General features: G+C 43.8%; 1 protein-coding gene across 2 annotated transcripts in view; it reads left to right on the forward strand.

Annotated features, from left to right (window-relative positions):
* Nucleotides 1–21,921, forward strand: part of ZDHHC7 (zinc finger DHHC-type containing 7) — a 90,269-nt gene that overhangs the window by 25,219 nt on the left and 43,129 nt on the right. For both annotated transcript variants that reach the window (XM_029608081.1, XM_029608083.1), the window contains exons 2-3: nucleotides 16,516–16,598; nucleotides 17,805–18,128. In XM_029608081.1, coding sequence (XP_029463941.1) covers nucleotides 17,823–18,128 — 306 coding nt within the window. In that variant the 5' untranslated portion in view covers nucleotides 16,516–16,598; nucleotides 17,805–17,822. The remainder of the gene's footprint in view (nucleotides 1–16,515; nucleotides 16,599–17,804; nucleotides 18,129–21,921) is intronic.

Here is a 21,921-nt window from a genome sequence, read left to right on the forward strand (position 1 = left end):
TATGTATATATATATATATATATATATATATGTGTCTGTGTATATATGTACATATATGGTAGAAATATAAAATAGGCACAAATTGTAGCACAAATTGTAGTTTCAAGTGTTCCTATATGCACAGTGTAAAACTACAAAAATGATTCACTAATGTATCTTAAAAACACATTTTTTTATTCAAATAAATGTATATACATTTTAAATACAAAATTTTCATATAATTATGGCTAAAAGCACATTTAACAGTTTAAAAGCATCATACAAATAACAATCAAACAATGTTTCTTACAAAAATAATAAAATCATATCTTACTCTGTATTAGAGGTTAGGGCTGTTCAGCTTGGAGAAGAGATGGCTGAGGGGGGATATGATAGAGGTCTTTAAAATCATGAGAAGTCTAGAACAGGTAGATGTGAATCGGTTATTTACTCTTTTGGATAATAGAAGGACTAGGGGGCATGCCATGAAGTTAGCATGTAGCACATTTAAAACTAATCGGAGAAAATTATTTTTCACTCAGTGCATAATTAAGTTCTGGAATTTGTTGCCAGGGGATGTTGTTAGTACAGTTAGTGTAGCAGGGTTTAGAAAAGGATTGGATAAGTTCTTGGAGGAGAAGTTCATTAACTGCTATTAATCAAGTTGACTTAAGGAATAGCCTCTGCTATTACTGGCATCAGTAGTATGGGATCTACTTAGTGTTTGATTACTTGCCAGGTATTTGTAGCCTGGTTTGGCCACTGTTGGAAACAAGATGCTGGGCCTGTTGGACCCTTGGTCTGACCCAGTATGGTGATTTCTTATGTTCTTTTACATATGTAAAAGAACCTCTTACAATGTTATTTAAAATAAAATATAACCTCTTACAATGTTATTTAAAATAAAATAATATGTTATGTAAAATAACCTCTTACAATGTTATTTATACAATGTTATTTATACATATATATAATTATCTGATCTCCATTTTCCTTCTCACTCCAAGTTATTGATTTCCTTGTTATATGTAACTGCTTTTCTGCACTATTGTTCAAATTGTAAAGTTTTATTATAACTGCACCCCTGTTTCTTGTGAACCAGCATGATGGGACTACTGTCTTGAATGTTGGTATATAAAAAAAACTTAAATAAATAAAATAAATATGAGCTAATTTTCAGATTTCGACAGTCTTCAGTTATAATGTCCCATTTAAGATCAAGGAACTCAAATCAAACAATGGATGTCATAATGCCTCTGTATCGCTCCATGGTGAGACCACATCTCGAATATTGTGTGCAGTTCTGGTTGCCACATCTAAAAAAAGATATAGTTGCATTGGAGACAGTGCAGAGAAGGACGACCAAAATGATAAGGGGCATGGAATGGCTGCCCTATGAGGGAAGGCTGATGAAGTTAAGGCTATTCAGTTTGGAGTAGAGACAACTGAGGGGGGATAAGATAGATGTCTATAAAATCATGAAAGGACTTGGAACTGGTTAATGTAAATTGATTATTTACTCTCTCTCAGATAATAGAAGGACTAGGGGGCACTCCATGAAGTTAGCAAGTAGCTCATTTAAAACAAATTGAAGAACATTCTTTTTTACTCAGTGCATAGTCAAGCTCTGGAATTCATTGCCAGAGGATGTGGTTAAAGCAGTTAGTGTAACTGGGTTTAAAAAAGGTTTGGATAAGTTTTTAGAGGAAAACTCCATAAACTGCTATTAATGTTTGGGTACTTGCAGGTATTTATGATTTGGATTGGCCACTGTTGGAAACAGGATATTGGACTTGATAGACCCTTGGTCTGACTCATTATGGCATTTCTTATGTTCTTATTATTAATCCAAAAGCTGTGTTAATCAAACAACCTGGTATTGCTGAAAACAGGATGCACTGATGGAAAGTTCCTCAAATCCTGTTTGATTTGAGTTCCTTGATCCTGACTGCTACATTATAATAGAACACTGACATTTGAAAACTAGCTCATATGTAAAAGAATATTGAGTTGAGAGAGTGGTTTTTTTTACAAAAATAAAATTGTTTGTTTATTTGTATGATCATTTTGAATCATTGTGAAATGTGTCAAAATAATTATGAGTATTTTGTATTTCCTCTTTGTCCTGCCAGCTGGTGGGATTCTCCTTCCCACCAGCAGATGGGGGCATAGTGTAAAAGCTTCCTCTCTGATGTCACTACCATAAAGACTGGCCCAGCAGAGGGGAATTCAGTAGTGGACGTCACTGTTCAAGCAGTGTAAGAAGAGCCCTAGGGCAACGGCCTTCCCTAAGGTCGCAATCCATAGGAACCTGGGCTGGGGACCCCATAGGACGACAGCCTCTGTAGGTTTAATCTTCCCTCCCCAGGGCAACCAGTTGTTTTGGTCTTTTGTTTTCCCGACAAAGTCGCCTAACTGTGAGTGTGAAAAAAAAAAAAAGTGACGAAGCAACCCATCCCGAACCATTGCTGCCTGCTCCAGGTATGGACAAAGGGAGAAAGTGTGCCAGGTTCTGGACCTGGCGGGTCCCTAGTGTTGCTGGCTCTTTTGGTCACAGTTGTCACCACAAAAAGCAGGCCCTGGTGGAGGAAGAGGAAGTGTGTGCCAGGGAGTGCGTCCTTTCCCCTGCCTTTGCAACAAGTTTCAGGGCGGTGAAGGCATTGCTCTGCAGCTTCAGAGGGTGGGCCAGCCCCAGGCAAGCAGCATCAGTGACTAAAGCCCTCTGGGGAGGTGAGTTTTCCTCGGACTTCATCTTGGCTATACACCAAGCCTATCTCCAGATGAAAGATAAGCCGAAAAAGACTCCTTCAGGAGAAAAGCTCAAACCACTTTCAGGCTGGGAAGATTGGAGACCTGAGGTGGAACCCAGGGGGGGTTCGAGGAGGAGGGCTTTTCCCAGGAAGACACTTTAAGTGAGGAAGAACTGGAGGCTAGGGCCTCAGCTGTGTGTTTGTTTAGGGCAGATGAGCTAGGGGCCCTAATTACAAAAGTCTCGCATGTCCCAAGTCTGAAAGAGGAAATGCCCAAGGCTAGAACGAAGGGGAATTCCATTCTGACAGGGATTAGGAATCCTTGCAAAGCCTTTTCCATCCATTCAACAATCCAGGATGTGCTGACAGTGGAACGGGAGATCCCGGAGTCTAGGCTGAGAAGCCATAGAACTATGCAGCGGCTGAATCTATTACAGCAGGATAAGGATGGGCTTCTAGATCTGCCTAGAGTAGAGGCGGCAATCTCAGCAATAGCAAAGAAAACTACTCTACCAGTAGAGAGTGGAGCAGCCCTGAAAGACCCTCAGGACAGGAAAGTGGAAACATTACTAGAGAGGTTTTGAGCTTTCATCCCTGGCCCTCCAAGCAGCTATATGTGGAGGTGATGTAGCCAGGGCCCTTCTAATCTGGTCTCAACAAGAGATCCAGGGTCCCAAAGATGCAGGACTCTCAGAGGATAGGGTGGGGCTGGCCCTAGAAGAATTGGCGGCAGCCTTTGAAGCAGATACTATGGAAGACCTTATTAGAGTTTCAGCGAAGTTAGCAGCAACAGAGGTCAGGGCTAGGCAGCTTTTATGGCTAAAAATTGGGCAGCAGATTCAGCGTCCAAAACCAGATTAGAAAAGCTACTCTTTAAGGGGAGGCTTCTGTTTGGAGAAGACCTAGAGAAGATGGTCAAAGACTGGGGAGGATTGAGGCCCAAAGATTACTGGAAGAAAAGGCCAGAGGCTTCGTTGAAGGGAGGCAACTGGAGACCATGGCCCAGGGAGTACAGACAGAGGGGTGGTAGAAGCCAGCTCTCTCACCCAGTCAGGATCCTGGGCAGATCTCAGCACTTTCGGGGGAATAGAAGATTTCCAAAGGAAGGGAACTCCCGAGCCCCCTTAGCGACAAAACCACTCCATGATTCCCCAGGTAGGGGACAGGTTACAGATCTTTTATCAGGCATGGGCCAAAATAACAAAGGACCAGTGGGTCCTGGACCTAAGCAAAGGATATCGCCCAGAATTAAGATTCCCCTTAGAAGATTTCTTTGTTTTCTCCCCATACAAGTTGAGCAGGGGAGATGCGGTCATGCAGACGTTAGGCAGGTTAGAGTCAGCTGCGAGTCATTATCTCGGTATCGCCCGGTCAGGAAGGCACAGGGGTATACTCCATTTATTTCCTAGTACCAAAGAAGGAAGGAAGGAAGATTTCGGCCAGTACTGGACCTAAAGCGAGTAAACAGGGCCTTTGTAGTTCCCCATTTCTGCATGGAATCACTGGCTACAGTAAAGGTGGCCGTAAGGACAGGGGAATTCCTGGCAGCCTTAGATATTTCAGAAGTATAGGTCACAACAGGAAATATTTTCAGTGTTACTTACGCTTCGAGATAGCTGGTCAGCATTACCAGTTCAGGGCTCTCTCCTTTGGACTGGCCACACGGCATAAAGGACCTTTACAAAGGTGATGGTAGTTGTGGCGGCCTTCTTAAGGAAGGGGTCAAAGTGCACCTGTACCTGAATTACTGGCTAATAAGAGCAGACTCCCTACAGGAAGGCTGACTGGCCACAGAGAGAACAGTTCATGTCCTGGAGAAATTGGGCTGGATGATGAACAGGGCAAAAGAGCCAGTTTCAACCATCTCAGATGCTAGTTACATAGAAACATAGAAATCACAGCAGAAAAGGACCAAACGGTCCATCCAGTCTGCCCAACAAGCCCATGGCAGCATCTGCTGCGCCACACAAGCCACTCCCATACATCAGTTTCCCAGACCGTCAAAGTCAGGACCCTTGTTGGTTGCTGTTTGAGTTCAATTCCCCGTTACTTCTTGCCATTGAAGCAGAGAGCAAGGTTGGAGTTGCATCAAAAGTATCAGGCTTATTGGTTAAGGGTAGTAATAGCTGCATCAGCAAGTTACCCTCATGCTTATTTGTTTTCCCAGACTGAAAAATTCAGTGTACTTGTTGGTCGCTGTCTGAATCTAATTCTCCTTTTCCTCTTTTCCCCCTGCCGCTGAAGGAGAGAGCAATGATGGAGTTGCATCAACAATATGAAGGCTTATTGGTTAAGGGTAGTAACCACCACACCAGCAAGTTACCCCATGCACTCTTTTCTTTTCCAGCCTTTAGAGATCCACAATGTTTATCCCATGCCTCTTTGAAATCTTTCACTGTTTTTTGTCTTCACCACCTCCGGAAGGGCATTCCAGGCATCCACCACTCTCTCCATGAAGAAATATTTCCCGAATTGGTTCTGAGTCGTCCCCCCTGGAGTTTCATTACGTGACCCCTAGTTCTACTGATTTCTTTTCAACGGAAAAGATTTGTCGATTGTGCATCATTAAACACTTTCAGGTAACTGAAGGTCTGTATCATATCTCCCCTGCACCTCTCTCTCCTCCAGGGTGTACATATTTAGCTCCTTTAACCTCTCCTCATAAGTCATTTGATGGAGACGCCCCCCACCATTTTGATCACCCTTCTCTGGCCTGCCTCCATCCTGTCTCTGGCCCTTTTGAGGTACGGTCTCAAGAACTGAACACAGTACTCCAGATGAGGCCTAACCAAGGACTTGTACAAGGTGATTATCATCTCTTTCTTACTAGTTATTCTTCTCTCTAGGTAGGGGTACTTTTCAACACCAAGTTAGGGAGAGCGTATCTAACAGACAGAAGGATAGGGAAGTTGCAGGAGCAAGTGCAGGCCCTGTCTCAAGCCTCTCTCCCATATGTGTGGAGATATCTTCAGTTCCTGGCTCCATAGCAGCGGTAACTGGGGTATTGCCATGTGCAAGAGCACACATGCGCCCTTTTCAGGCGCACCTATTGAACAACTGGTTGCCACAAAGTCAGCAGTACGACAAAAGTCTGCCGCTGATGTACTGAAGCAGGCAGAATCTGTGGTAGCTAAAGTTGAACAATCATTCAGGAGGCCCCCCTCTGGTAGCCCCACAGACGTGAGTTGTCAGGGTTGGGGAGCAAACAGGGCCAAAAGGCTTAGGGGTCCTGGTTCTAAGGACCACAAATGTATTAGAATTCAAAGCAATCAGGTGGGCTGTAGCCCATTTTTAATCTGAGTTAAGGATTAAAGCAGTTCATGTCAGATGGACAATGCCACAGCAGTGGCCTATGTGAACAAGCAAGGGGGGGGGGGGCACAAAGATTGTGATTGTGGACAATCAAATGAATTACAGATCACTCATAAATAACATCGTAAAGGACGGATTCTTCAAATTACAAGTCCTAAAAAGACTGAGACCTCTCCTACATTTTAAAGACTTCCGATTAGTTCTACAAGCAATCATTCTCACGAAAATAGACTACTGCAACTCACTTCTACTGGGTCTACCTGCAAACGCCATAAAACCGCTACAGATGCTGCAAAACGCTGCAGCGAGGATCTTAACCAAGTCCAACAAAAGAGACCACATCTCACCCATCTTAAAAAGCCTACACTGGCTTCCCGTCAAATTCAGAATACTTTTCAAAGTGCTCTCAGTAACCCACAAGGCACTACACAACCTGGCACCACTCGAGCTCAAATTCCCTCTCCAACTCCACACATCTTCCAGACCAGTGAGACAAGCCTACAGAAACAACCTTCAAATCCCACCGATGAAGTCAGCATTAAGCAAAAGAGCTTTCTCCACAGCAGGTCCTAAAATCTGGAACACTCTCCCGTCAGATCTCAGATCAGTGCAATGCTCCACTACATTTAAAAAACGACTCAAGACTTGGTTATTCAACCAAGCTTTCCCTTAACATCAACTTGCGGAATATCCCTGCCAATGATCCCCTCCGTGGGAACACGCTAGAGAACTATATAGACCTTCTCTAGAAATCACATATTCTTTGGCAGTCTAATTATCTAACAACATTATAATACCACCTGTTTAGCTAGACTACATTAGGCACCGTACCTTTTAATTATGTTATTAACCCCATATATCTTAACCCAAGTTAATTCGACCTGTTCATTGTAAGACATTTACTTGTCATTGTTATTGTTGAGAATGTAAACCGAATTGATCAATAATTCTGTTATTGGAAAGTCGGTATAGAAAAATGCTAAATAAATAAAATAAATAAATAAAAAAGAGTGCAGCCCTAGCGAGAGAGGCGTGCCTCATCATGGAGATAGCAGAGAGGCATTTCTTGGATCTCTCTGCAGTGCACATAGCAGAAGTGGACAATTTGCAGGTGGATTTCCTCAGTCGACAGAAGCTAGACCCAGGAGAATGGGAGCTGTCAAAGGAGGCATTTGTGCTAAGAACGAGTGCATGGGGCACTCCACAGTGCGATTTAATGGCAACAAAAAAGAATACCAAGGCCAGTTGGTTCTTCATCTGAAGAAAAGAACAGGGATGCAGGGGAGTGGATCCACTGTCCCAACCCTGGCCAGCAAATCATATGTCATGCAATTCCCCCCCCCCCCCCCCACCCCTGGCTGATGATAGGCAAGGTGGTCAGGAAGATTTTTCAACACCCAGGCTGAGTGGTTCTTATAGTGCCAGACTGGCCAAGACATCCCTGGTACGCAGGTCTTATAAGATTGAAGAAGGCAAAGCCTATCTCATTCAAAGGGATAGCAGCACTCCTCAAAAAGGGGCCAACAGTAATGACAAATTCAGAAAAATTCTCTCTTACGGCCTGGCTATTGAAAGGAGAAGGTTTAACAGAAGAGGATACTCAACCCAAGTAATCACGACACTGCTAAAGGCCAGAAAGAAATCCACCTCCTTCACATATAGGTGCATTTGGACAGTTTTCGAAGCCTGGTGTAAAAGTAGAGGGCTGGCCCTGATGAAATTAGAGATTGCTTCAATCCTGCGGTTTGTACAGGAAGAGCTAAAGAAAGGGCTAGTGCTTAACACATTGAGGGTGCAGGTGGCAGCAATTGCATGTTTCAGAGGGCCATGCAGAGGAATATTGGTGGCTGCTAACACAGATGTGGTACACTTTCTTGGGAGCAAAGCAGGTGAGACCTCCTCGGAAGGTCGTAGTACCGCCGTGGGACCTGAACTTGGTATGGAAGATGCTAGTCAGAGCGCCTTTTGAGCCCATCAAGGAGGTTTCCTTGAAAGAGTGAACACTAAAGATGGCGATGTTAGAGGCCCTGCATTCGGCCAGAAGGATCTCAGAGTTGCAAGCACTGTCCTGCAGGGATCTGTACTTATCCTTTTCAAAGGAAAAAGTGACAGTCAGACCGGTACCCACCTTTCTACCCAAGGTTGTAACAGAATTTCATCTCAAGCAGCCCAACTTTCTTCCTGGATTTAGGAAGGCAGAATGCATAGGGAAACGCAGAGATTTGTGGTTCCTAGATCTTCGCAGGTGCCTCTTAAAATACTTGCAAGTGACCAGTGACTTTAGGAAGTCAGACCATCTTGTTGATAGCATCCAAAGTCTCAATTGTGAGATGGATTGAGGAGACAATAGCAACAGCCTATATAATAAAGAACAAACCAGTGCTGGAAGGGCTAAGGGCGCATTCCACGAGAGCACAAGCAGCGTCTTGGGCAGAGTACAGAGCAGTTACACTTAGGGACATTTGCAGGGTGGCCACGTAGTCCTCGGTCCACACTTTTACAAAACACTATAGACTACACCTTCAAGAAAGGGAGGAGATGAGTTTTGGTATTGGGGTCTTGGAAGCAGCACTAGGGATCCCACCCAAGGCAAGGGCAGCTTGGGTTCATCCCACAGGTTACTGGTCTGGCAGGAGAAAGAGGAAGGTTCAGTTAGGTCTTACTGCTAATTGACTTTCCTCGAGTCTCTGTCAGACCAGTCTAGATACTGCTGCCCATAAGAAAGGAATGGACAGGCATGTGAATAAAGGAACAGAGTTTGATAAGTAAGGGAGCCCAGCTGAATGCGAAGGCAGGCTGTTCTTCTCTTACTATTTTCTTTCGTTGTATGATAAGCCCTGGATCCCTTACTGCAGAAAGTAGGGAACCAACGTCCTATAATACCAGGGAAAATGCCACCCAGAGAAGGACAAGACAGACAAAGGAGCAGGCCAGGTAATGAGCTGACAAGTCCGTTCCAAAATCAAACTTTTTACAAGTTCCATCTCTAAAAACAAGAAGACTAGTATCCACTAGGGAATGTGCCTTCTCCATAGCAGGATCCATTCTTTGGAACTCACTCCCACCAGACATTCGATTAATCTCAGATATAAAAGCATTCAAGAAAGCCCTTAAACATTATTGATTTCTCCAAGCCTTCTTTGATTTATGTATGTCATAATTTTTTATAGTTCTTATATTTTTGCTGATTTTATTTTAGACCATACAACCAAAAAATACCACGAATGTAGGTAATGACAAAATTCTTTCTAAAGAACCCACATCACAAAAATGTGCCAAAAATGTTGTTATATATACATTTTCAACCATTATATGAAAACACCAAGTTTACAAAAAAATTTTTAAGTGAGAACTGTGGTAGTTTCATAAAATGAATATAAAGGTACCATTCAGGTTACTCACATTGGGGCGGATTTTAAAAGCCCTGCTCGCGTAAATCCGCCCGGATTTACGCAAGCAGGGCCTTGCGCACCGGTGCGCCTATGTTCCATAGGCCTACCGGCGCGCGCAGAGCCCTGGGACTTGCGTACGTCCTGGGGTTTTTCGAGGGGGGCGTGTCGGATGGGCACGTGGTTTCGGCCCGGGGCGGTCCGGGGGCGTGGCCGCGCCCTCCGGAACCGCCCCCAGGTCGCGTCTCGGCGCGCTAGCGGCCGCTGGCACGCGGGGATTTACTTCTCCCTCCGGGAGGCGTAAATCCCCCGACAAAGGTAGGGGGGGGTCTAGATAGGGCCGGGGGGGTGGGTTAGATAGAGGAGGGGAAGGTGAGGGGAGGGCGAAAGCGAGTTCCCTCCGAGGCCGCTCCGATTTCGGAGCGGCCTTGGAGCGGCCTTCGGAGCGGCGCGGCCACGCCCCCGGACCGCCCCGAGCCGAAACCACGCGCCCATCCGACACGCCCCCCTCGAAAAACCCCGGGACGTACGCAAGTCCCAGGGCTCTGTACGCGCCGGTAGGCCTATGGAACATAGGCGCACCGGTGCGCAAGGCCCTGCTTGCGTAAATCCGGGCGGATTTACGCGAGCAGGGCTTTTAAAATCCGCCCCAATGTGAGTAACCTGAATGGTACCTTTATATTCATTTTATGAAACTACCACAGTTCTCACTTAAAAATTTTTTTGTAAACTTGGTGTTTTTCATATAATGGTTGAAAATGTATATATAACAACATTTTTGGCACATTTTTGTGATGTGGGTTCTTTAGAAAGAATTTTGTCATTACCTACATTCGTAGGAGGGAACGGCGGCAGGCTGCGCGGCTCGGCGCGCGGCGGCTACACGACATCGGCAGCCTTGCGCGCGCCAATCCTGGATTTTAGCTGATACGCGCAGCTATGCGCGTATCTACTAAAATCAAGCGTACTTTTGTTGGCGCCTGGTGCGCCAACAAAAGTACGCGAAGGCGCACTTTCTTAAAATCTACCCCATTCTGTTTGTAATCATAAACATACCACTGTCCCCCTTTTTTTTTAAATGGAAAGTTCAAATAAAACATTGTTGAACATACTGAATTTAAGCTGTGAAAAAAAGAAAGGAAATTGTCCCACAGTTTTGCATACAAAATCTCTTGAATAATGCTTGGCTGTGCAAAGGTATTATCCATAGACGCTATTAAAATTACTTGGTAGCACCAGTTCCTTTTCCTAAAAGTTATCCCGCAGTTTTACACGCAAAATCTCTAAGGTAGGTACTTGGACAGCAATTTTGAATAAATGTTCATTGGATCTTATGTTACTTATAGTGAATAGAGTGAAGAAATGTTCATTGGATATTGGGCACCAGGTGGAGGAGGTTGAGCAAGCACTCAGACATCTGATTTTGATAATAAACTCATTGAGTTTAAAAACACCTTGGATGAATTTCGTAATGGTATCAAGGAGGTTAAAATTAAGAAATTCAAACGTGATCAGTTGGATTATTCCAACAATAGAGTGTATACTTGGATGGACAATAAACCTGTTGAAAAGGGTTTTAGGAAAGTCCATTTTGCCTTTTCCTCTGGAGACAATTCCAGTGGTTCTGATGAACATGAAGACATAGACACTAATGAACATTGTGACCCCGCTTGGTAAAGAATATTTTACAGGACTCCATGGGTCAGCAACAACCCAGAAGGGAACCAGAAAAAAAGGACAGACACAAAACATCGATAGAACTGCGGTACACGTGTCGTGGCATGAGGGACACGACAACAAACCTACAAAGGTCAACATCCATAGTTAATTTGTCTTCTAAGGTATTAAGTTCAGCACAAGAATGTTTGTTAGACAATGGGCTGTCTTTTGTGCCCACTAACTTCTATAAATCCTTTGAGAGCAGGATTTTATTACACCATTTCATCAGAAAATTGAATTTGCGTTTTGTATTTCCAGAACAGTCCTATGGTACAAGATCAATCCATTGTTAAAAATCCAGGTGGAATCTCCCTGGTCCGATAGATCTCCACATTCTCTCACATTCCAGAACTTGGTGTTTAAAAGATACAGAGAATTTTGAAAAATCCAAGAAAAAGGTTTTTTGTAATTTACTGCATGCACAGAAAAAGGCGTTACAATCACTAATGGCTTGTGATGAAGTGATTATTAAACCTGCCGAGAAGGGGGGGGGGGCGCTATTGTTTTAAAAGATTGGATATAATATGAGCGTATGTTGAACGAACACTTGAGTAACACTTGAGTAACACTTACAGTAGGATACAAGATGACACTACCATCACCTTACAGAATCAACTAAAGGTGATTATTGATCCATCTATATTTTTGACTGAGAAGGAGAAAAACTTTCTAGTAGCTAAGTACCCTAGGATTCCTTTGATCTATGCTCTTCCTAAAATTCACAAAGGTCTACATAATCCCCCCATTCAGCCAATTGTTTCATTAAGGGGAACTGTGTTAGAACCTCCAGCTTTGTAGATTGGTTTTTACAACCATTGGTAACACAGAAACCTTCATATTTGAAAGATACAATCCATTTTTTGAATAATTTGTCAGAGATAGAGGAGGGATCTGTTCTGTTGGTGACAATGGACATCCAGTTATTATACACTTGTATTCCCGAGCAGTCAGACACTGTTACAAAAGCTTTGAAGAATCACAAGGGCCCGTCTAGGATCCCTGGAGACTTTTTGACGCAGTTGACAGAACTCATTTTGTTTAACAACTATTTTAGTTTCAAAGATGAGTTTTACCATCAAGATCATGGGATCCCTATGGGGTCTTCATTTGCGCCCTCAGTAGCCAATTTATATGTGGCGGACTTTGAAGAGAAATTTATATATTCTTCCCATTGGTGGACCTATATCATCAGATGGTATTGGTACATCGACGATATTTTCATCATTTGGAATTCCTCCAGGGAGGCACTAGAAGAATTTATAGTGTGGGTAAACTCCTGGATGGACATTTATGTTTCACTCACCAATTTAGTGAAATGTCAATTGCATATTTGGATGTTCTAGTATCCATTCAGGGACAACATTTGACCACGACTGTTAACAGGAAATCTACTGACAAAAACAATTTGTTACATTACCACAGTCATCACGCTCCTCTCTTTTAAGAAAGGGCTTCCTGTTTCTCAATTTTTTCGGATCAAGCGTATTTGTTCCTCTGATGAGGAATTTGAAAAACAAGCTATGTTGTTAGTTGATAGGTTTAGGACCCAAGGGGATCCTTCTAAGGTTGTGAAACAAGCATACAAAAGAGCGAAGTACAGTGACTGGGAACAACTTTTGAAATATCAGGTTCGAAAAGACCAATCACGCTTGGTTGTGTATTGCAGAAGAGCACTTCTACTTCTGTAATAACATCTTCTATAAAGAGACATTGGCATGTCCTTGCACTGCATAATGTCTTTAATGAACCTCTGCTGTTTGCCACCACTTGGAGCACTAACATACGTGACAAGCATGGTGAGAAGCAGTTTGGTTCCTGCAGAGAAGGGAGGCCATTACAAATGTGTCTGTTGCAACACTATGGAAGGGGAGCATTGGGTAGATCCTGTTACTAGATACAATGGGGTAGATTTTTTTAAAAAGCGCGATCGCGTACTTTTGTTCGCGCAGCAGGCGCAAACAAAAGTACGCTGGATTTTATAAGATACGCGCATAGCTGCGCGTATCTTATAAAATCCTGGATCGGCGCGCGCAAGGCTGCCGATTTTGGGCAGCCTGCGTGCGCCGAGCCGCACAGCCTGCCTCCGTTCCCTCCGAGGCCGCTCCGAAATCGGAGCGGCCTCGGAGGGAACTTTCTTTCGCCCTCCCCTCACCTTCCCCTACCTAACCCACCCCCCCCCTTTACCTTTGTCCGATTTATGCCTGCTAGAAGCAGACGTAAATCTACGTGCGCTACGGACTGCTGGCGCGCTGTCATCCGACCAGGGGGCTGGTCCAGAGGCCTGGACCACGCCCCCGGGCTGGCGCCACGCCCCCAAAACACTGCGTCATTTGGCCCCGCCCCGACACGCCCCCTTTAAAAAACCCCGGGACCTACGCGCGTCCCGGGGCTCTGTGCACGCCGGCGGCCTATGCAAAATAGGCGCACTGGCGCAAATCCGGGTGGATTTACGCGAGCAGGGCTTTTAAAATCCGCCCGAATATGAGGCGAACTCGCTGGACTGATTGTACCACTACACAGGTAATATATATTTTGACATGTCCTTGCAACAAGCCACGCTTTGGCAAAAGATTACTGACTTCCTTCTGCTGGGCCAGCCTTTGTGATGGTGACATCAGAGAGGAAGCTTTCGCACTCAGCCTCCATCTGCTGGTGGGATGGAGAATCCCACAGGTTATGGTTCTGTCATACTCTGAGGAAAGCCAATTAGCAAGTAAGACCTAATTGAACCATTTTATTTAAAATGTATATAAATATATTAGAATAACTTTTTTTTTTAAGATTCTTGTAGTGTTACTGTGTGAGTGTGTGTGTGTGTGTGTGTAAATATATATATATATGGGTGTGGGTGTGTGTACATATGTATAATTTATATAGATATCTATAAATACAGGGTGTTTCAAAATGAACCAGTTTCAAAGCAATATATTTCACAATGGGTCCATCATTTTGAAACACCCTGTATATCATTTATATAGATGTATATAAAAAATATGCAATTTAATTACTCGCCTTTCCAAATCTGAGCTCAAGGTAGTTGGAAGTCCCTGTCCCAGAGGGCTTACAGTTTGTACCTGAGGCAAAGGAGCGTGAAATGACTTGTCCAGGGCTACAAGGAGCATGAGTGGGAGAGGTATGATTTGAACCCTGGCTTCCCTGATTGTCAGCCAACTGCTTTAATCACTAGTGTACTCGCATGCTCATTCTTTCTTATGCACAAATATAGTGGCATTCAGTCTTCCCCTGTTGAATAACTGTTTTAAAGGAATATAAAGTATAATGCTGACCCCTGAGACATTGGAGTAAGGTGACCTATATTAGTTTGGCCTGCATTCTTCACTCAAAGAGAGAAGAAAGCTGTTCTAAATTCATAGTGGAAGGTGTTTTGTTTTTTTTGGGGTTTTTTAAATTTTTTATTTATTCAATTACACATCAAGAATACTTTTTGCTTGACACAGAATGTTTGAAGTCATAAACAATACAGGTAATATATTTCTTACCAAAATATTAGGAATTAATAATATGTATTGCAACTTCAAATATAAGTCCTCAATATAGGGGGATCCAATTCTCAAAATGTAATATAGAAAGAATATTTTCACAGTAACTACAAGAAAATCGTATGCATCTGCTAGCAGTTAGGCTCTATACTATTGTCAGGGGTATACACAACCCTTCACTGGAGAGTTTGTATTCCAGATACTATCTCTCCTTTTTCTTTCTCCTGCTCCTCCTCCTTTTTGCTAAGAAAATGAGTCCGTTGTGATGGTATAAAAAACAGATACTTAGTACCCCTATAGCTAAGTAAACAGCGACAGGGACATTTTAACAAAAAGGAAGCTCCTAATTGTAAAGCCAATGGGCCTGAGCAACAAGAATTGCCTTCTTTTCTTTTGTGTTGCTTTCGCAACATCTGGAAAAACTCTAATTTGCATATTAAGGAATTTCTGCATTCTGTTTTTAAAATACAACTTTAACACCCAATCCCTATCTGGTTTGAGTGTGAACATCGCTATCATAGTGACTGGTTTTTTTTTTCTTTTTCCCCCTTCCTCCTTTGTTATTTCTTCCTTTAAACTTCTGCTTCTTAGCTTTTCTTTCTCTTTATATGGTATATAGAAAACCCGTGTAACCGGTGGGATATTTTCATCTGAGATTTTCAACACCTCTTTCATATAGCGTTTATACATTTTCTTTGAGAGATACAAACGGTAATTGTGGGAAATTAACGAATCTCAAGTTTTTCTCCTTAGGAATATTCTCTAGATTTTCCAGTTTTGTATTCAGATACATGTTATCTTTTACTATTACTTCTTGTAAGTTCTTATTCGCGTCTATAATGTTCTTAACTTCCACAGTCTGACGTGACAAGCCAACCATAGAATTTTCAAGCGTAAGAATACGAATCTCCTGTTCCTGTGATTTCTCAGCATTTGAACTTATTTGTCCAGAAATGAATTTTCCCAAGCCCTCTGTAGCCTCCCAAAAGAGAGTCCAAGGTGATTTGAGCAGGTTTAGACATTTGAAAAACAGAGACAGTCTTACTCAGAGTAGATACTTCATGTCTGGCCATTTCAAAACTCTCCTCGGGTTGTGTTGCCGGCGTCCTGCGTCCTCACCGCCTGTTACCCTAGCAGCGGCGTCACATGTCTCTTCCAGGCACAGGTTTCCTGGCAGGTCGTCCTTTCTGCTTGCAACTCCGGCAAGCCCGACTCCCTCTTCCTCATCCGGGTCTCTATGCGACGCAGGGTTCGCTGGTGGCTCCCTCACGATCGGCGATAATGAGATGTCCGAGCCCGGTGAGAAACTTAGCTCAGTCACTAAAGTTCCTCTCCACTGCGGCTCCTCCGCCGACTTCAGGGCAGTGCATGGGAGATGTGGGATGGGGGTTAGGTAGTAACGTGTGAGTCCATTGGGCCGGTCTGGGCGGGGTCCGGAGTGGCTCCAGGAACAACCCTCTCCTTTGCTCGTCTTTTCCTGGCGGTATGAGGCATTATCAATATCAAAGGAAAAAACCTCTTCACGGGCAATCTGGACCCTCAGCGTCTAGCGTTTGCTCTACATGGCCATCTTGGATCCTGCTCTTCATTATGGAAGGTGTTTCTTTAAAAAAAAAAGGCAGCCAGATCCTTTTTTAACTCCTTCCTTCACTGAGTTAACTAAAGGAGAGCATTTTGTAGTGTTCTGGACAGTAGTGAACGACAAACATCATAATCCTTTTTTACCATATTGTTTCAGTATTTCACAATTTCTGGTACTTTGATGTCAGGTCATCTGATTCCAGGTGCTATAGGAGGAATTTGTTTGTGCTTATAAATATGTCCCTGAAGCTGCAGTCACTCACTGGTTTGTTGATATCTTTCCAGATCAGGTCCGCTATGACTGTGCATACCTTAGAAGCCTAAAGGGGAGACCATGTCCTCAGGATAACATCTACGACATTAGGGAGGTAGGTTTTCCTTTCTGTGCATGCTCAGCTGAATGCTGTGAAAAAACTGGAAGCAGGGAAAGATTCTGAAGAGCGTGACTTATCTAGGGGTCTGCAGAACACATGTGTAATGGTACTTTTCTGCTAAATTCTGTTGCCTTTTTAAACATTGTTGAAGCTCCCTGATGACTATTCATATGGTTTGCGCCAGCTGAAATTTGGAGAGGACATCAGTACAACGGCAGGGTGCAGCAGGATAGGGATCCCTTAAAACTACACACACACACACACACACACACACACGATTGGAAATGAGAGCTGGAGAAGCAGTGCTTGTTGTGACATCAGCTGGCGTTGCTTTGAGAGGTGCTGCTGGGGGTGGGTAAGGTTAGACCGGGGCACTGTAATTGAGATTCGGAAGGCTGGCCCTTCTTGCGTTGATACTGCAGAGATTTCCAAAGCTAAAAATGATCCACTCTCTTCCCTTGTTTTGCATTGGTAAATTTTCATTCATACTCTGAATGCAGCTGAATTTCAGAGCAGCACATTTTATGTACTTCAGTCGTACGATCTGCATAACTTTAATAAGGAGCAAATTGGGTGGTATTGGAGTTTATTTAAGTTAAAATCCTTCCTTTCCTTAAATGTTTTATGGATTATGTTAAAATTGAAAATAAGAGAAAACTATTTAAGTTTGCTATTTTGGGGTATTACTGCTTTTCTTGCCAGACAGGAAAATCTTTCCCTAGGGTTCTGGTTTACTGTGCTTTATGACTAGTCCTGTATTTTATTATCCAATTTACGGATTAAACCACAGTTTACTAAATAAAAGTTCTCCTGATATATTTAACGCTGTATCTCAGTGTTGGACATCTTTAGAGAAGCCTGCTAGTGTAAACTTTGTAGCACTGTGAATTACCTTACATAGCCATATGCACGTCTGACAGTATCTGTAAATAATTAATATTGATGGTGACAGGACGCCAATGATTCATCAGTATTTTTTTCACACTATCTGAAAGTCTTAGTGAAGATGGAAACCGAGAGGGATATTTACACGTGAAATGATAGATGTTTACAGTCTCTTAGACCAGTGACCATAACCTAATCTTTCATTTAAGGTCTCTTGCTTTGATCTGTTATGCTCATGACAAATATCGACAGCCCTTGTGTTTCTTGGCTGATACGCACAGGCGCGTTTGTCTCTTTCTGTCTTAAATTCCTCAGGGCACTTCCAGGGAAACCATGCAGTCGTTAGGCCACCGGTTCCGTGACATCGAGCATCACCCCCTACTTTCCGAAAATGATAATTACGATTCTTCCCCGGTGGAGACGGATCTGGCCGACAGGGTTTGGTTCATCCGCGATGGCTGCGGCATGGTCTGTGCGGTCATCACCTGGCTTCTGGTCTTCTATGCGGACTTTGTTGTGACTTTTGTCATGCTGCTGCCTTCCAAAGACTTCTGGTACTCGGTGGTGAATGGCGTGCTCTTCAACTGCTTTGCAGTGCTAGCTCTGGCATCTCATCTGAGGACTATGCTTACTGACCCGGTAAGTTGCTGCTTATTCTCCGTGCAACAGAGAAGTCTAGGCTGAATTCAGGGTTCACATTTTTTCTCTTAATGATTGGATAAAGGTGATTAAAAGGCAGTGGGTGAGTACTGAACCTCGGGCCTTCAGTTTCCAAGCTCACACGGTTAGATCAGTACTGATTCTTGGAGGGGAATGTGGGTTGGATCCTCGGGGCACCGATGGTCTGCCCGTTTCGAGCCTGGGTGAAGAGATGTGAGCTGAGTGCTAACTTGGCATATCAGCTGCCGTGTGCGACTCTGTAGTGGCCTGCACTGATTCTGGGTTCCTTGTGACCAGCGCCACACACACACACAAAATCAGTTGTGTATTTAGGCTCTATTTATTTATGTATTCTGTTAGTCTTTTAAAATATGTAAACCACCATGACGGCTTGACCGAATAGCGGTTTAGAAATCCTAATAAATAAATATCACGGTGACTGGCAAACAATTTTGCCTAAACCGAACACACTGGATAAATGTTTTGTGATGAAAGTAAAAACCCATTTAGAAGGAATGTTTCTGTTTCCTTTGACAATAAAGAGACCTGCCCCCTCCCCATCCTCTCTGGCACCAATTGCAACCCGTTTAGAAAAAAAACAAAAATAGCTTTTTCCTGTCATTTTGTAACAGCACACAGAGTTCATGACCGGGATGGGAAAATGTGTGAAAAACTTAAGCTGCCAACTAAAATTCATCACAGCCAGGGTGCAAAAAAAAAAAAAGTACGACTGGTTTTAAATAACTTCTTCTACGCTGCTTTTTTTTATCTAATTCTTTTATTTGCTTGTTTTGTTTTGTTTTTTTCCTTTTGTTCTTCTCTTTCCCCCTCCAGCCTTTATCCCACAGTTCTGCAGCCCAGCCCTGACCTCTGGTGCTGGCTTCCGGCCTGGGGGCTGCTGCTGCCCCTTTCTATCCCGGGGCTGCTGATCTCCCCCTCCCTGGCAAGCACTGACTTTAGGTGCCTGTTCATAACTTAATTAGAGTCTCCTTCCCCCATACCTGCTATCCACATGCACAATCCCCCGGTCCTCATTTCCCACATAGTAACAGTAGCAATGGCAGAAAAAGACCCAGGGGTCCACCCAGTCTGCCCAGCAAGTTTCTTACGGTAGTAGCTGCTGCTCCCTGCAGGCTACCCCCAAGCCTTATGTTAAGGGTAGTACTATTAATAATCAAAACCAAGCAACTGTCAAACCCCTAACAAAATGACTGCTAGCAACATTTTTTACAGGGTGAGCAGCCTTCCAGATAATTCAGGCCAAGCTGCTTGAATGTGCTTTGCTTTTGGACTTGGCTGTAGAAGCAGTTCTCTGCTCTTCCCTAATGTTTGTGTATGAGTACCCCAGACCATAAAAATCAGGGCCCAGAGAAGGCTGTATCTGAATCCAATTCCCCTGTCAGCCCCTCCCCTCCTCACCATTGAAGCAGAGAGTGACATTACAATTGCATCAAAATCATGAAACCTAATTGGTTAAGGCGTGTTTCCATCCTCCAAGCAAGCGAAAGTTGGCACTGGGGATCATGACTTACAATTGCTTGACAGTTGTTTTTTTTTTTTTCTTTTGTACCAGTTCAAACCAAGTTCATGAAGTCCCTTTTAGTCTTGATTTCCCCTGTATTGAATTTCAGCCAAATCCCTCCAGTAGTTTCCAAGTTCCAGCTTACAGGGGCACCTTTAAAAAAAAATGTATGTGCAGGATTTGTGAACCTGTGCATAAGTCTCTCACTTCTCAAAGCATAATGTTCTGGTATGAGCTGATCAAATCACCCAGCATTTCCAGCCACAGGAATAATTGCAATGCCTGTGTGTATCTGAACATTGAGTAACCCAACCAGTTTGATGAATTTTGTATGTGTGATCACATGAAAGATTTGGGTTTGTTCCCTTTTCCTATGGGAGGGTGGAAGGAAGAAACAGGTTTGTTTGCTACTGCTGGCAAGGGATGGCACTGATACCCCCTTCCCCCCAGGGCAGAGCACGAGGCACAGTGTAACTGGTGACAGCTTGCTGGCAGATGGGGAGGGGAGAGCTGTACAGAGGGTAGGAGTGGTCTTGTTAATGGGTAGAAATGGAGGGCTCAGCTGGCACTCTAATTATGGTTATGCAACCACCCCTAGGTATGGGACCAATTGTGGGGGAGGGGGGTGCAAAATGAGCCCCAAGCAGAAACACAGGAAGTGGCAAACCAGGAGCAGTAGGGCTGCATTCACTATACCCATAGGGGTCCTGCCTCTCTGTTTTTCTGTTAGCATGGAAGCCCAGGCAGTGCGTACTGTAGATTTTACTGCCCTTGTGCATCGCCACTGCCAGAGGCGTCTGCCTGAACTGGCCAGAAAGGAGGTGGGAATGACTGAGAACCTGAAAGTTGAGGGGAGGAATACTACCTAGGAAGAGACAAATAAGAGTTTGGAGAGAGGGAGCCAGTGGAAAGAAGAGGTTGAGATGAAAGTTGACAAATCTGGAGGCATAGAAACGAGTGCTGAAAAAGAAAGAGGGATGCATTAGAGCGGAGACAGGAGGAGAGAGACCAATGCACAGAGGAAGCACAAAGACGATAAAAATGTATTTTCAGTTTAGACTGCATTGTGTACAGTTTTAAAAATGTGAATAATGGCTGTATGCCCAGCTGTATTCTTGGTAAGTCTCTATATCCTGCATTTAGGGTTTACAACTAAAACACACAGAGTGCTCAAATGGGGCAGTAGATGGGAAGCTGCTTCTAGTCTTTGTCATCATGCAGTTTGGGCTGGTTAGGGTACTGGATTTAGCTTTCATCGCTTGGCTCCTTCTCCTACCCGGTGCACAGTCATCTCATTTTGTTTTTCCTTTTTCTGCTGACTGGTGGCACAGAAATGTATTATGCATATGGGATCTCGGCTCCCAGCCATGGGTTTCACCTCCAGGCTCTGTGCAACCGGGTGTGCACGCCATGCATTTGCATGGGGTGGCACACCTGGGGGGGGGGGGGGGGGGGCAGTGGCGGCAGCAGGAGAAGCCGTAGGGCCACCGTCTGAGCTGAACTCGCCGGCAACCAAAAACAAGGAAAGGCTGCAACACTTTTCCCTTTTAGCTGTGTATATGCGCTCACAGCTTTCCAGCTCCAGTCCCCCCCCCCCCCCCGTCCCCCCATCACAGAAAGGCCAGTGGGACCGAAGGAAAGAGTAGCCCGCATGGCTATGGTGCTCATCCCAGCATGGCCTGAAGTGAAGAGAAGGACGGAGGAGCCCATCCCACCAGGGCCTGGAAAAGGGAAGCTATGTGTGTGTGTGTGTGTGTGTGAGAACCTGTGTGCGAGCAGGAGATTGTTTAATCCTTATTACTTTAATGATTGGGTGTAATTTGATGTTTCTACTGTTTTGAAATATTTTATTTATTTTATATACCGTCAATCTGTGGGACAATCTAGACGGGGTACAATTAATCATAAACATATAAGAAAATGCAAAAAATATAAAAGTACATATTTAAAATCTGTTAAAGTGAAGGCAAAACAGTATAAAATGCATTACCAATATGTTTAAGAGTTTTAGGACATAGCAGTAATAAATCTAAAAAGTAAAATAAAATATAAAACAGGCAAACAGCCAAGCGAAGCACACGTCAAACAAGCTGATCATTCTCTGCCGTTAATCCATAAGCGTTTTTAAAAGTAGTGTGTGAAGATTTTTTTGAAGTGTTTTATATTCTTTTGTAGTCTAAGTTCATCTGGTAATGAGTTCCATATTTTGGGGCCCGCAGCTGAGATAGCCCGTTCTCTTACCTCAGGTAG

Source organism: Rhinatrema bivittatum, chromosome 7 (assembly GCF_901001135.1).
Source record: "Rhinatrema bivittatum chromosome 7, aRhiBiv1.1, whole genome shotgun sequence".
Lineage (NCBI taxonomy): Eukaryota > Metazoa > Chordata > Amphibia > Gymnophiona > Rhinatrematidae > Rhinatrema > Rhinatrema bivittatum.